At 51.3% G+C, this 15,905-nt stretch overlaps 1 protein-coding gene across 1 annotated transcript in view; it reads left to right on the top strand.

Annotated features, from left to right (window-relative positions):
• The window catches only part of UROC1 (urocanate hydratase 1), a 45,218-nt gene that overhangs the window by 12,545 nt on the left and 16,768 nt on the right, over nt 1-15,905 (top strand). Inside the window, exons 7-15 of the mRNA XM_064274779.1 lie at nt 3,822-3,888; nt 3,977-4,120; nt 5,858-5,946; nt 8,229-8,291; nt 8,603-8,782; nt 9,309-9,406; nt 10,155-10,227; nt 11,808-11,929; nt 15,702-15,772. Of these exons, the coding sequence (XP_064130849.1) occupies nt 3,822-3,888; nt 3,977-4,120; nt 5,858-5,946; nt 8,229-8,291; nt 8,603-8,782; nt 9,309-9,406; nt 10,155-10,227; nt 11,808-11,929; nt 15,702-15,772 (907 nt within the window). The remainder of the gene's footprint in view (nt 1-3,821; nt 3,889-3,976; nt 4,121-5,857; nt 5,947-8,228; nt 8,292-8,602; nt 8,783-9,308; nt 9,407-10,154; nt 10,228-11,807; nt 11,930-15,701; nt 15,773-15,905) is intronic.

Genomic DNA, 15,905 nt, shown 5'->3' with positions numbered 1-15,905 from the left:
ATCCATCCATCCATCCATCCATCCATCCATCCATCCATCCACTTTCTTCCATGGATACAGCTTATTTTTGTTGCACTGGAAGGTCCGTTGCAAATATTATGGACTTTAATTCAAAATTTGTTTATGGAGAATTTTTTTTTTTTTTTTGGTCTTTTGAGGTAGAAGGGACATGTAATGAAATGCACAAATCTTCAGTGTACCAACTGATGGGGTTTTGACAAATGCATACCTGTGTAATCTGAACCCCTGTCAAGATACAGGGCACTACCATTGCCCCAGAAAGTTCCATCATGCCCCTTCCCAGGATATTATCGATTTGTAGTTGTTGTAAAATTAATACAAGCTCCAAACTGAAAAAGATTATGAAAGGAGCTACAACGGAAAGGAAGTCCCTCTCCCAGAGTAGGTCCCCGGTTAATGGTCTTCTGTATCCATCCAAACATTTTTCTGCATGTGAGCCTATGTGAGTAAAAAAAAAAAAAAACCAGTATAAACACCTCTGTACCTTACCTTTCCCACTTTAACAATATAGTTTGCAGATTGTTCCATTTCAGAAAACGCGGGTCTAACTTACTGCAGTGTTCAATTGCATCATATAATCCACTCACCTACTGATCTGGGTTGTTTCCAGTTTTTTGCAATTATAAGTAATGCTGCAGTCAATGTTTTGATTCATACATCTTTGGCATCCAACTCAAGGATAATAACCATTTTAAATGTGATCAAGGCTGTGGTGTTGGAAACCAATTAACCAGGCCAATTAACTAGGATAATACTTTATAACGTAATAATGATAATGGTCATCGCCGTTTGTTGTTTTAGGATTCGTAGACGCCATCTTGTTTACTCCTCTCTACAATCCTCTGAAATAGTACCCTTGACCCATTTTGTGGAGGAAGAAGCTGAGACTCAGAAACTCAATGACTGTTTTGGTTGGTGATAAGTAGATACTGTTGCTGTTATTATTTATTATTGTTATTACTATCATGATGATGACAAAGAAGAAGCCTGGGGACCTCTTCTGTATGTCCAGCAGTGAGAGCACCCATGGGGTCAGAGGGACGTGGTTTAAGTTCCAGCACCCACCTCCTAACTGCAACTCAGTGCTCCTGTTTCCCAGATAAGGGATCACGAGGGTTTAAAGAGGGCGGAGCTGCAGGAATCAGAGCAAGTCTGGCTGCAGAACCCAAGGGTTTTTTTTGGGGGGAGGGGGGGTGGCAATCAACTAAAGAGAAGATACAAATTGCCAGTGGAGAGAGGAAAAGGTTTAGATTTATAAGCGGTCTGAAAAATATTAATTAAAACAAGACCTTTTGGCTCTCAGGCTGATAAAAATGAAAATGCTGGTGAGGACATGGGGAGGCAGGCAGTCACAGACGATCGGTGGGGTCTCAGTCAGGACAAGGATGGGGGTGGCTGGGAGAGGTATGACCTGGCAATTGGTGTCAAAGTTTTAGATGTATAGTGAAACCTGTGAGACCTGGAACTTGACAAGACTGCCTTGTTTTTCCAGGTCTCACAAGAGTTATGCCTTTGATGGGGTGCAGTCTTACCACTTGTCTGTCACTCATTTTCGTGGAAAATATTTGAGGTTTCCTTCTCGGACAGGTTCCGGCTTTTGCAGGTTTTACTGTATGAACTTTTGACCCCACACTTTTACTTCCAAGAGTTATCACGGGGGTGGCACGTGGCGTATCGTTTCAGCACAGAGGACCCGAGTTAGAAAGACTAAAAATCAGTTCCCAGCTCTGCAACTTATTCCTTGTGTAACCTTGGAATTGGGGCCTCAGCGTCCTCGTCTGTGAAGAGGGGATGATAATACTGGTTCCTGTCTCATAGAGCTGTGTGAGAATTAAGTGAAATGATAGAGGTAAGACCTTCTCACCCCGGCACAGGAAGGGTTAGGTTAGCCACTGGGCAGTATTCTCGAATGGATGTGGGCCCCACCGGGGAGCATACCCCAGGAAAGCACATACCCCACGGGGGTCCCTGCCTGCCTGGTGGGGTATAATGGGTTCACCTGTCTGCCTGAGCAGATGGCAATTATCACTATTCTCTTATGTTATGGAATAATAGTCACACAACCTTTCAAGTTAAAGGCGAGTCCCCATTTTTTACAGGAGCAAACGGAGGCTCCTAGTGGTCCAGTGCCTTGCTTAAGTTATGGGATAGGACTGGCATTCAGGCACAGTCTGTGAGAATCCAGAGTTCACCCTTGACCCAGAAGAGAGAGACTTGGGAGAGCCGCCGGGGGCAGGAACCCAAAGGAAAATGGATATGAATTTGAAATTTATAAGAGAGAAAAGCAAGAGGCAGTAAACCCCCGAGAAGCTCCTGAACTCAATAGTCCTTAGGGAAGAATAAAGTTAAGGCAACAGCAAAATGTCTTGTTTCCCCACAAGATTGTCAAAAATTAGAGTGTTTGGTCAGTACTGAGTGCTGGAAACAATCATGCCAGGTACTGCTGGTTTCAGTCACTTTGGAATTTGATGACAGCTATCAATACTTAAAATGTTTTCACTGGTGTCTCCGGAGCCCTGCGTTCTTGGCATCTGCCCTGAAGGGAAGCAGTCAGGAGCGTTGTGTTGTTTGTCGTTGGTGGAGGAGTGGCTTTTGACATTGTATCCTGCGTAGCCAGGGACAGGAGTGAGTAGAATCTGTACGTTCTGAGGTGGAAAGGACGCCACAGACATTATGTTCAGGGGGAAAATGGCTGTGGAAACAGTACCTCAAGTGTGAGGACGTTTATGTAAAGAAGAAGAAGAAGAAGGACCCCCATCACAAAACAATACCCTAGAGTTGGTTCACTGAAGCAGAATTCTGACTCTACAGACACAAAATACACAGATCTTAAGTGTACATCTCCGTGAGTTGTGACAACTGTGTACACCCATGCAGCCACCACCTACCTCCCCTGTCTCCCATACTCTCTCGACCCCCTGCAGTAGGTAAACAAGCAAAAAAATACAGTTGCCAAGGAGTTGCCAAAAACCAAACCTGTTGCTGTCAAGTTGATTCTGACTCATAGTGACCCTATAGGACAGAGTAGAACTGCCCCATATGGTTTCCAAGGAGTGGCTGGTGGTTTTGAACTGCTGACCCTTTGGTTAGTAGCCGACTTCTTAACCACTGCACCACCAGGGCTCCACAGGGTCTTCAGTGGCTGGTTTTCCGGAAGTAGATCGCCAGGGCTTTCTTCCAAGGTGTCTCTGGGTGGACTCAAATCTCTAACCTTTGGGTTAGCAGGCAAGCATATTAACTTTGCACCACCAGAGACTCCCCTGCAGTAGGTAGACCCAAAAATGGAGCGTGTTTGTGTGTCATACAGACGACATCACACAGAGCATACTCCTTCATGCCTAGCTTCTTCATTCCCCACCCGCATCACATGTACCAGGAGCTTGCTGTCTTCATGGCTGCGTACCATGTTCACAGTACACACTGTGTTTATAAACCACATTTACTTATCTCTTTTCCTATATGAGTACACAAGTGTAACGTGGAATTGCAGTGTTGGGGCATTTGTACATGTTCAGCTTTAGAAGCTAGGGCCAAGTATTTCCCAAATGGATTTTTACCAATTATACTACAGTGTTTAAGAGAAAAAACAATCTGTTTGTAAAAGGTCTGGTGGGAACCGAGACTGGGAGACTATAGCTTTATCTGTCTTTTTTTTTTTTTTTTTTTAATAAAGGAGACTATAGTAATGTGTTTTTGGATGATTAAAAATTAATTGTAAAAACATAAAGTGGGTGGCTGTGGTTTGGTGCCTTTGGTGCAGGGCTTACTCACTTTCCCTTTGCCCTCTCTGTGGGGAGCAGGTATGGCCAGATGACAGCAGGCAGCTACTGCTACATCGGTCCCCAAGGAATCGTCCACGGCACAGTGGTGAGAGGCAGGGGCCACGCCTTGCTGCTAGGGTGGGCCCTGGCCGCTGGGGTGGGAGGTGGGCACCCCCAGCCTCCTCTTTCCTTAGCTCACCCTGTTGAACGCCGGGCGCCGGTACCTGGGCATCGAGGACTTGGCTGGGAAGGTCTTCGTCACCTCTGGACTCGGTGGCATGAGTGGGGCCCAGGCCAAGGCTGCAGTCATCGTGGGGTGCATTGGGGTGATAGCAGAGGTAAGCCTGGCCAGAGTTCCTGATCTTTGTTCCTTGCCTGCCTCCCTCTTGCCTCTGTGTGAGGGATGCTCACCCCCACACTCACCTCTCTGGTCTTTCCCAACACCCTATACCCTGCCTCTCTCTTCTGTCCCCCCACTCATCCCCATACCTGCCTCTCTTCTCCCCTCATATTCACCCCACATCTGCCTCTCTTCTCTCCCAGCGCCTTATACCTGCCTCTCACTTCTGTCCTCCCTCTCACTGTGCACCCACTTTTCTTCTCTCCCTCACCCTCACCCCCACCTCTCTTCTCTCCCCCCTCAGCCTCACACCCACCCCTCTTCTCTCCCCCCTCACCCTCACACCCACCCCTCTTCTCTCCCCCCTCACCCTCACACCCACCCCTCTTCTCTCCCCCCTCACCCTCACACCCACCCCTCTTCTCTCCCCCCCCACACCTACCCCTCTTCTCTCTGCCCCTCCCCTCACACCTACCCCTCTTCCCCCACCCCCCCGCCCCCACCCACCACACTCAACTGTCTTCTCTCCTGGCCCTCACTCCCCTTCTCCACAAAACCTCCCTGACTTCATTGTCTGGATTCCCCTGGCAGCATAGCTTCTTGCTTTCAAAATTCCCATTACCTGAGATTGTCTATACCCATTGGCTGGTCTCCCAGCAAACTGTGACCTTCTGTGGGCTGGACTACTTCCCAGTATCGCACATTATCCCCAAACCTAGCACTGTGCCTGGAACGTGGAAGGGAGATAATAAATACTTGTGACCCCACCCCACCCCAACTCAAACGGCTCACAGTCAAGTCAGGGAGGCAGACATGTACCTTCTTCAGAGGCAGGGAGCTTTCCCCAAGGAAAGGAACAGAAGTAGAGGGTAGAGGAGGTGAGGAGCTTTGAGACCAGCCACAGTGATGCACACCAGCGCGATTTGTACTTAGTTGACACTAAGCCTGCCATTACTTACCTGTATTTGTTAGACGTGCATTTGGTTGCAGGTGACAGAACACCTAATTCCAGTGGCTTACACAAACAGGGTGCTACTTTTCTTATGCAACCAGCAGTGTCAGGGCCAACATCTCTAGAGACTGTTGGGCTTTCCTCATGGAACAAAATGGCTGCGCCAGCCCTAGCCATCCCATCCACATTCAACGCAGGAAGAAGGGAGAAGGGAAGTACCAGCTATGACTGGCTCTATATTGACAGGAAGGAACTGTCTCAGAAACTCCTTCAGTCAACACCTTCTTTTACCTTATTGATCAGTACTGGATCAAATGGATGTTCTTATCTGCAAAAACCAAACCAAACCCTTTGCTATCAAGTTGATTCCGAATCATAGCAACTGTATAGTGGCACGGTGGTTAAATTTGGCTGCTGACCAAAAGATCAGCAGTTCGAATCCACCAGCTGCTCCTTGGTAACCCTATGGGGCAGTTCTACTCTGTCTTATAGGGTTGTTATGAGTCTTACCTGCAAGGAAGGCTGAAAGCAGTGGGCAGAATTGTTGTGATTTTTTTCTGTGTGGTTCATCTCCTGGGGCTTAGCACAGTGTCTGCTGACAAAATCTCGGTTTTGTTGATAAGGAAGGCAGGAGAGGGCATAAAAACTGTGAAGATAGCTCATTGTGCGCCCTGACGCTGTACTATGAAAGTGGGCTATGGATGTGGGGGATGTCACCTTCTTAGGCGAAAGGGAGACTCCCAGGGGGTGTGTAATCGGCCACTGTGTGTCTCGCGGTCCCAGGTGGATAAAGCAGCCCTCGAGAAGCGCCACAAGCAAGGCTGGCTGATGGAGGTGACTGACAGCCTGGAGCATTGCATCCAGAGGCTCAGGTACAGCGCCAGGCTCCACCCAAAGTACAGACACCTGAGCGTGTCCATCCCGGAGGAGGGCTGGGTGCCGGGCTGCTCTGAGGGGGCCTGAATGATGCCTGGCACCTGATCGCAGGCCCCAAGCCAAGTGACTCAGAGGTCTACAGTAGAAATATCACAGGAAGGATCTTTGAAAAATCCTATTTCTTGTTCTTTATAATTGCTAGCGTGCAGAAAGCCACTGGATTTTGTTTATTTGGTAGTCAGACACTGGGTCTAATAGATTCTCAGTTTTCTTGGTGTTCCTGAGAGTCAGCCCCAACTTTTGCAAAGAATGTGCCCCCTTTTCCTCACTGCTATGGGCTCAGTGCCCAGCCCAAGCCTAGGACAGAGGAGGTGCTCAGCGTGGCGTTTTTCCTCAGTGTGCCCCTGCCAGGCTTAGACAAGTTGTCCCTCCTCTCCAGTTAGGTTCTTAGGTTGTCTGTTTGGCTTCAGGGTAGTGTGTCCCTTCCTATTTAACACCTTCCTGGGCATTTTAGTGGAAACTTGGAAAAACAGCCCTGGGTGCTGCTAATCTGATGCTGTGTTTGAAGCATTTTCACAACTGCATTATTTTGAAGAGCAGAAGCCTGTTCGGGGAACATGCGTTAACGCCATGGTTCTCAACCCCGCCTATGGTTAGAATGACCGAGGGGCCTTAAACCTGGTTTTATATGCACATTTTCAATTATACACAATAGTTGAGAAAATAATACAATGAACTCCCAAGTAGCCCCACTACCCAGATTGGGTACTATTTTCGCATAGATCTTTCTAAAGTATCAATTTGATCACATCGCACCAAAACTTGTTTAAAACTCTCAGATAATGCTCCGTTAACTTAAGGAGAAATTCCAGACTCCGTGTGTGGCACCGAAGGCCTTGCCATGTGGGCTTCTGTTTGCATTCAGGCAGTTTAGCATCCTGACTGCACTCCTCCCGCCCCGGCATGCATGCACCCGTTTCCACCCACTCGGATATTTTTGTCATCCCCTTTTATCTGCCTCCTCCTCTTGTTGCTCATATAAAGTTTGGACCATGTTGATTCCTGCTGACACACACACACGTGCATATGCACACTCACACACATATATGCACACATGTGTATGCATGCACACAGGTGTGCATACCATACACACATAATGCATGCACACATACATATACATGCACAGACATAAATATGCACACACCTGCATGTGTACATACACTCAGAGAGAGAACAAAATCAGTTCAAATCGATTTAAGCAACTGCCTAAGCAACCTCTCTTGTCAAGTTTCTTATCCCTGAGCTAGGGAAGACACAGCTGAGAATGGAATGAGCCTCGCAGGGGCTCGCGATTCCTTCCCTGGTGCTGCAGTTGGAATTCAATTCTCCTTCCCCCAAACACTTCAAGGTTCAGACTAGCCTCCCTCACTGCTTTGTGATTCTGTGTTGTTTGTTTGTTTTCCTGCTTTATTAACTTTGAGCACTGGGAAGAGAGGAGCACATTGGTCCCCTCTGGTACCTGCTCAGCTGTGCATGGCATTTTTCGATGGCAAAACCTCCATTTCTGAGCTGGTGCCACACTGTTCTACTTACTGTTGCTTTGTGATACCTTCTAATACCTGTAAGGGCTGTTATTTATTCAAATCTTCCTTCCTCCAAAATATGCTTTGATTTTCCTTGTCCTTTATTTTTCCAAATAATTTTTAAAATCATCTTAGTGAATTCTCTAATTTTCAGGATCACTTTTAGTGAGTTCTAGAAAAGTCCCGCACTTGAGTTCTTGTAGCAATAACTCTAATTCCATAAGTCATGTTTGGGATAATCGACACCATTGTCATGTTCATGCTCCCAACTGTCACCATGCTCCCCATATGTGTTATGCCTCTTGACACAGGCCCTACACTCACGCACAAGACTTTGGGGGGTCACATGGACCTTTCAAGGAGTCCTAGTGGTGCAGTGGTTAAACCGCTCAGCCACCAGCTGAAAGGTCTGTTTGAACCCACCAGCTGCTCTGTGGGAAAAAGATGTGGCAATCTGCTTCCATAAGGATTTACAGCCTTGGAAACCCTATGGAGCAGTTCTACTCTGTCCCATAGGGTTGCTATGAATAGGAACCAACTCAATGGTGGTGGGTTTGGTTTTTGTTTTTGGATTGGGCCTTTCATATTTTTGTCACTTTGTGCTCAACACGTATTGGTGGAAGTAGAGGTTTGTCACAGGGCAGTTGTGGACAGGTGTGACAGGGCCATCTTGGTCCAACTTTGTGCCCTTTTAGGGAAGCAAGGAAAAAGAAGGAGGTGCTCAGCCTTGGCTACCATGGCAACGTGGTGAATCTTTGGTGAGCAGGGGTAAGGAGAGGGAGTGGCAGCCTCAGGGACCCCAGGTGACCCTCTCCAGTGCAGGTCCTGAAGCTGGCCAGGTGCTCCTGCCTCTCAGAGCCAAGGCTTCTTTTCTGAGCTCACAGCCGCCCTCTCTGTCGGCCTCAGCCGCCTTCTTGCCAGCACTCTTTCTGGGGGAAAGCCCAATTAGACTCCATCCCTGGGTATTGACCTTTGGCTGGCAAATGTGCTACAGCCCTTTCTTCACCAACCCCTCACCTGAGGCCCAGACTGTCCCCTGCCCTGTACTAAGTGCCCATGTCTTCCCCAGGGAGCGCCTGGTACATGAGCTGGACACAACAGGGGAGCTCCTGGTGGACCTGGGGTCAGACCAGACATCTTGTCACAACCCCTTCAATGGTGGCTACTACCCTGTACAGCTTGGCTTCTTGGAGGCCCAGAACCTCCTGGCCTCCAACCCTGAAGCATTCAAGGGCCTGGTGCAGGAGAGGTGTGTCTGTGTGTGTGCACATGTGCACACACGTGCATGGTGTATACACATGCAGTGGGATGGGGCAGCCTTTCTCGTCTTGCTCTGGCGTGAGCCTGGTTCTCCAGTCAACAGCTATGTGGTCTTGGGCAAAACCCTTAACCTCTCTGAGCCTCTGTCTGCTCATATGTCAGAGGGAAGTCATGAAAATATAGGCCTCGTGGGAATATTGGGGGCAAACGAAAGGTATTTGTAAAACGCCCAGTGCCGCTTCTGACACAGTTGGTGCTCAGCGAACACTGGTAAAGTTGTGAGCCACCAGCCTGAGAAAGCTTTTGAGAAGGGCAAAAACTAAAAAAAAACTTTGAGAAGGGCGTTTGTCAGTAAATGTGTGCTCGGGGGTTGCCAGCTGGTCTGGAAAGCCATTGAGAATTTAAGGGGATGCCAGGACGGGAGAGCATGGAGGCGGAAGTGAGCTTGGAGGAGCAAGCCCAGGGAGGAGGCAGGAAGGCATGGGGGCATTGAGCTGACAGGTTTCTCCTTGCAGCCTGAGGAGGCAGGTCACAGCCATCAACAGGTTGGCACAGGAGAGCTTCTTCTTTTGGGACTACGGAAATGCCTTCCTCTTGGAGGCCCAGCGAGCAGGTGAGAGGGGCAGGCGGCCGGGGTCACAGAGACACCAGCTCTGGGCCTCCTCTCTCTCAGTCAGGGAAGCCCTGTCAATGTCCAGGGCCAGGGTGACGAGCCTGCTGGCTTCACATGCCTCTATCCAGGTCTTCTAGAAGCCAGTCCTGACAGGTGGCTTGGCCTCTCTGGCCTCAGTTTCTTCGTTTACATGAACAACATAAGGTACCCTAAAGAGAGCAAGTTCGAGTCTCAGGCCAAGCTCCAGTGTGCAAAAGTTTTTTTACAACAGTAATTTCTTTCTGTAAAACAGACGATTTGTTCACAGAGTATAGCATTCAAAAGTTACAGACAGATGCACAGGGAGAAGTCTCCCTTCAGCCTGTCTCCTGCACCCCGCTCCCTCTGAGAGGGCTCCCAAGCATCCATCGTGAGATGGGTTTGCATCTCGGGAAAGCGTGTACCGCCGATCCCCCACTGTCACACGCAAATGGCAGCGTACTGCACAGGGTTCTGCACTGGCGTTCTGCGGTTCTTCTTATACTTGAAAAAGACTGCAGGGTCCTCCCTATCAGGACCAGAAGAGCTTCCTCAACCCCCTCTGCCCTCTGTTGGATACAGAAGCTGTTTCTCACATGTGGCTCCTATGGGGTTGTATGATGACCATGTATGTCCTCACAGTGTACAGCCCTGTGCCCTTCCTGATGCCCCTGCCCCCGCCTGCCATCTACAGCGCCCAGATGAGTCAGCTCAGGTGCTCTGTCTGCAGGAGCTGACGTGGAGAAGAAAGGGGCCAATAGGACGGAATTTCGCTACCCCTCCTATGTCCAGCATATTATGGGGTAAGTGAAGGGGGGCTGCCAGGTCTACAGTGCCCAGTGCCACTCCATCCCATCCAGGCCTGGGCTCTGGACATTAGATTGAGAAGCCTAATCCTTTAACCATCACCAAGGGCATGCCCTGAGACCTGCATGGGGCTTCAGGGAGTCAAGAGGATTTCTACCATAAAACTCAGGGGAAGAGGGGCTGAAACATGTGAGAGACCTTTCTAGGGCCTCCAGGACAAGGCCACAGGAGTCAGCAGCAAGGTCACTCCTGAGGTGCACATCCCAGTCCTAAATGGGGCCTCGAGGAGGTGCCCGCCCCTGGGGCCTTGGGACAAGGCAGTGATGGCAGTGATGGCAGTGATGGTCTGATGCACGAGTGCCAGCAGTCCATGCACCTTCTGAAGCACACACCAGGACAAGCAGGGAGGAGGGGAGGTAACCGGGAAAGGTGACGTGGGGTCACAGGTGGAGGCTTCGAAAGACAAGACGAGGGAGTTGGACCTTCTCCTGTAGGCTGGGGGAGCTGCTGAAGACTTCCAGCCAGTGATGGGGGTGGAGAGGAAGGGAGGTGTCAATATGTTTTGGAAGATTCACCAGTCTTTGATGTGCAGAGAGAGGGGATGGAGAAGGATGGAGGTAAGAAGACCAAATTCTGCATTCTGGAGTTCCTTGTGGTGTGGGAGCAGGACCAGGGGTGGGGTGGGCCACCAGGCTGTGGGCTGGAGACACCTGGGGTCTCTCTGAGGAGGAGGACCCAAGGGTAGCCCACGAGAGGAGGCACTGACTGGTGCTGGGGAGAGTGGTGGCTGAAGGTCACAGAGGCCATACAGTGGACATCAAGGTTGGTCACCTAGGAAGGTCAGTTCACCTAAAGCAAATTTGCAGAAGGCCAAGTCCCTGTATTTTCTTGTTTCTCCCAAATATTTGTGTTTCGTTGTCAGATTTCCAGGTTGTCTTTGTAAAGCAATTTAAGGAAATTTCTGCTTGTCTGTGCCGCAGCTCCCTGTGGCTACAGCTAGAGATGGTGCGGGAGAGAGGGGACTGAGGGGGTGGAAGGACAAGAAGAGGGCAAATATATGAGGCAGGCTTTCTTTGAATGTAAAACGTGCAGGAACGTCCCAAAGAGAGCACATTGACAAGCACGCATACCCACTCCTCCTCAGTCCTGTAGGTGCTCCAGTCCCCAGCCTCAGGCTCACTGGGAGGGCAGGGCAGGTGTCCAGGGCAGGGTGGCAGAGACAGGTGTGGAGCAGCCAGGCCTGGCCTCGGGGACCTGCAGGGGCTCGTGTGGTAATTCAGGACCCCTGGAAGGGGCACAGAACAGGAGGAGAGGGAGGAGGGACAGAGCTGCCCCACTAGCCAGGCTGCCCTGGGCTAAATTGGGCCTCTTGTTCCTAACCTGTGGCTCTGAAGCTTCCTGTCCAATTTAGGGGCAAGGGTCTTCGGCAAGAAGTCCAGAGGCGGAAGCCCCACCTCACTACAGATGCTCACACGCTGTGTCCTCTACTCCAGCCTGTACTCGGCCTTCACCCTGAGCTCTGGGGTCATGATGCCGGCCAGGCATGCCCAGTGTGATAGGCCATTTGCCCTTGCAGGGACATCTTCTCCCAGGGTTTTGGGCCTTTCCGCTGGGTGTGCACGTCGGGGGACCCCCAGGACCTGGCTGTCACAGACCAGCTGGCCACGTCTGTGCTGGAGGAGGCCATTGCTGGTGGAGGTGATGCAGTAGGGGATACTTATGGGTGGGGTGGTCCCTTATTCCTGCCTCCATTGGGTGAGACTCTCACCATACACCTGCCTGGTAGCTGTGGCAGATTCTGCCCTGGACCCAAGACCCAGATGGTTTTGGACATCTGGGGGGCACTCAGTGGGCTATGCAAAAGAACGGTAATAATAGTAAGGGAAGTGTGGAAGATCTTGATCCCCAAATATTATTCTGAAGCAGGCCCTGGCCTCTTTGTTATCACAGTGTTGTGGTGCTGTGAGGAGCACAGGCCCACATTCCAGCCCAGCCTCTGTGTGCCCAGCTCTGTCTAGTCAGGACCCTTGGTTGCAAGGGACAGAAAGCACTCAGAGCAGCTTATGGACTCGGGTTACTGAGAAGTCACATGCAGGGCTTGCTGGACGCCTGGCTCTGAGTGGTCACAGACCCAATATACAGTGTTCCCCTGGCCATGGTTGCTCTCAGGCCCAACTTCCTTCATCATGGCCCCCATCATGCCCCCTCACGGCCCCATCATGCTTCATCATACCTCCATCGCAGGCCTCATCACTCCCCCCATCATGCCCCCATCATGGTCCCATCATGCCCCTATCACAGCCCTCATCATGTTCCCATCACATCCCCATCACTCCCTATCACAGCCCTCATCACCATCCCATCACAACCCCCATCATGCTCACATCACGCCCCCATCACAGACCTCATCATTCCCCCATCATGCTGCCATCACACCCCCATCATGGCCCTCATCACTCTCCCATCACAGCCCGCATCATGCTCCCATCACGGCTCCATCACGGCCCCCATTACACCACCATCACACCCAGATTATGTTCCCATCAAACCCGCATCATATCCTCATCACAGCCCTCGTTACGGTCTCATCACAGCCCCATTACAGCTCCCATCATGGCCTCATCATGCCCCAATCACGACGACTATCATGTCTCCATCATGGCCCCATCACAGCCCCATCATGCCCCCCTCATGACCCCATCATAGCCCCATCTTGCCCCTGTCACACCCCACTGTCATGGTGCCAACTTAGCTTCCATCACACCCCCATCACAGCCCTAATCAGAGCCCTTTCATGGCCCTATCACAGTCCCATCACGGCCCCATCACAGCCCCCATTCACAGTCTCATCATGGCCCCATCACAGCCCCCATTCACAGTCTCATCATGGCCCCATCACAGCCCCCATTCACAGTCTCATCATGGCCCCATCACACCCCATCATGCTCCCACCATGGCCTCATCACACCCCAATCACGGCTGCCATCATGTCCCACTCATGGCCCCATCATAGACCCATCACAACCCCATCATGCCCCCCCTCATGGCCCCACCATAGCCCCATCTTGCCCCCATCACAACCCCACCATCACAGCATCATCATAGCTTCCATCATGCTCCCATCACGGCTCTGATCAGAGCCCTTTCTTGGCCCTATCATACCCCTATCAGGGCCTCATCACAGACCCCATTCACAGTCTCATCATGGCCCCATCACACGCCATCATGCTCCCATTATGGTCCCCATCACAGCCCCACCAGGGACCCATCACGACCCGCATCATGTCCTCATCACACCCCACTATGCCCCTGCAGGCACATGAGCTTGGGACCTCAGGTGCAAGCTTTTGTGAGACCGCCTGCCAATGCAGGGGCTTCCCTGTTCTACCTTCCACGCTCATGTTTTTATGTCAGAGTTTCTCAGGTTTGTCTTTGATTTTGCTGACACAAAGTGTTGGTCTTGCCCTTTTACCAGAGTAATTGTGGTCTCCCCATGTCTGCATGCCCATCCCTTTTTCTCATCACAGTCTGTTCTTGTTGAATGGGTTTGATGTTGTAGTTTATTACCTGGGGAAGAGGAGGCAGTTAGTTTATGAAACATCTTCATCTGTCCAGCTCTTTTCCCGAAGCTTCTCTGAACGTTTTTGGCAAGTCCAGGCGGGCCTCTTTTACATCTCCTGCATCTTGGTGTGGGTTGTTGGGCCTTTGCTGGTTGCTCTAAATTCCCAGGGGCCATTTACCCTTGCTGTCAGCATCCTGTGTAGGTGACTGGTCCCAGGTGCATGAACCTAGGGCAGGGAACCAGGCTAGGTGTTGGAGGACCACCTATGTGGGAGGACACAGGCTGGGGCAAAGCTGAGGGTGGAGGAATAGGCGAGGTTGAGGGCCTTCTCTGTTTGAACCTCATCAGATGCCTTCTGAGGACTCCTCTGGCTCGAGAATAGCTCCACACCCCTCCAGGGGGGGAGCCCTGCCCTGCTGGCCCTGCTCCTGCCTCCAGTGGGCGCTGGTGGGTATTTTATAGCCAGCTCTCAGAAAGAAGCCCTGGTTTGTTATGCTTGCTGATGTGCATGATGTCGCTGTGATATCACTGGATGTGGAGCTGGAGGGGACATGTGTGGCCACTATCACACATGTCTCCACTACGCACACGTAGATGGAACCAGCTGTGAGGGCATATACATAGCACAGTGCAGTCAGTCAGGAGGTGAGGGCTGCAAGGATTGCCTTCGCTTTTAATACAATTTATTTAGCTGTAAGTTCACTTAATTAAGTGTTTAATGGTGTCTGTGTTTAACAACCAGCTCATAAAATTCCTGATGATTTAGCAGTCTGCTCTTATGAGCACAGTCCGCCCTGGTGCACCACGGTGGCCACCTCCTCCGCATGCCCTGTGTACTCAGCCCAGCTGGTCTCTGCTATTACTGGGATGGACCAAGCTGTTCCACCTCAGGGCCTTTGTACTTGTTCTGCCTAGAATCCCGTTCCCTCAGGCATTCACATAGCTGGTTCCTCCTTAGCATTTAGAACTCTGCTTGAGTGTCACCCTCTCAGAGAGGCCTCCTTGGTCCCCTGAACCTCCCACCTAGTCACTGTCTCACCCCATTCTTATTGTCCTCATACCACGTAGCACTCTTTGCTTCCCAGTGCCCAGCACGGTGTCTGCATACAGTCGGCTCTTCCTAAGCATTTGCTGAGGGAACGAATGTATTGGGCACTGGGCTACACAGGTCTGTGCATTCTATCCTATGATCACTGACCTTGCTGGTTCCCAGAGTTGGGAGGACTGTGCAGAGCCTTAGTCAGGGGATCTGATCCACAGGTAGACCCCTGCAACTGCCCAGGCCTACGCCCCCAGAATCTCTGCTGCAGGGCTGGAATAGAGTGTGCCCAAACTCTGGTTCAGGGGGTCGATCCACCCTGTAGCCAAGCATGTGAAAGGCCCAGTCTTCCTACTGCCCACCGCAGTGCTGAGTGACTTTTCAGGTCTCACAGTATGGGCCACCCCCATGCTGCTTCTGCCTTGATGTCTTCTCTCTTTTTTCTGAGCCCACAGCTGGCCTGCTGCAGAGCTGCTGTTGCCTCCCCACCACCCCCCACACACACTTAAGTGCCCAGCCCCCCATGCTCTGCTGGCGATTCCTCAAGGCACACCCCAGGACCAGAGGCCCCAGCCAGCCCTGGGCCATCACCAAGGTGCATGAGTCCCATCTCTTCTGAGGGGGTCTCCCAGGAGCCCTCTGCTTGCCTTACAGCCCTGTGGGGTGAGGTTCAGCACGCCCCTCAAGTCCCCCTGTAAGCCCTCTCCTCCTGCACAGGTGAAGTTAGGGAAGGATGACGGGGGTGGCCTGTTGTAGCGCTGGGCATAGGCATCCGCTGATCCCTGTCCTGGACTCAGCCTACGTGAGGGAGAGGAGGTGGGAACAGGGGTTCGGGGGGCCCTGAGAGTCCCCACCTTCTCTACCTGCAGTGAACTCATCCGTGAAGCTGCAGTATATGGACAACATCCGCTGGATCCGTGAGGCCGCCAAGCACCAGCTGGTGAGGGGCTCGGGGTCTGACTGGTGGCAGGGGTGGGCTTCGGGTGACTGGAGGAGGTCACAGCTGCCTGGTTACTGCTGCCTGCATCTGACTCTCAGTTGAGCTTGCCAGCAACCCAAGCTGGCAGATGTGA

This window comes from Loxodonta africana, chromosome 22, assembly GCF_030014295.1.
Source record: "Loxodonta africana isolate mLoxAfr1 chromosome 22, mLoxAfr1.hap2, whole genome shotgun sequence".
Taxonomy (NCBI): Eukaryota; Metazoa; Chordata; class Mammalia; order Proboscidea; family Elephantidae; genus Loxodonta; species Loxodonta africana.
This window is presented reverse-complemented; position numbering and strand designations above follow the sequence as displayed.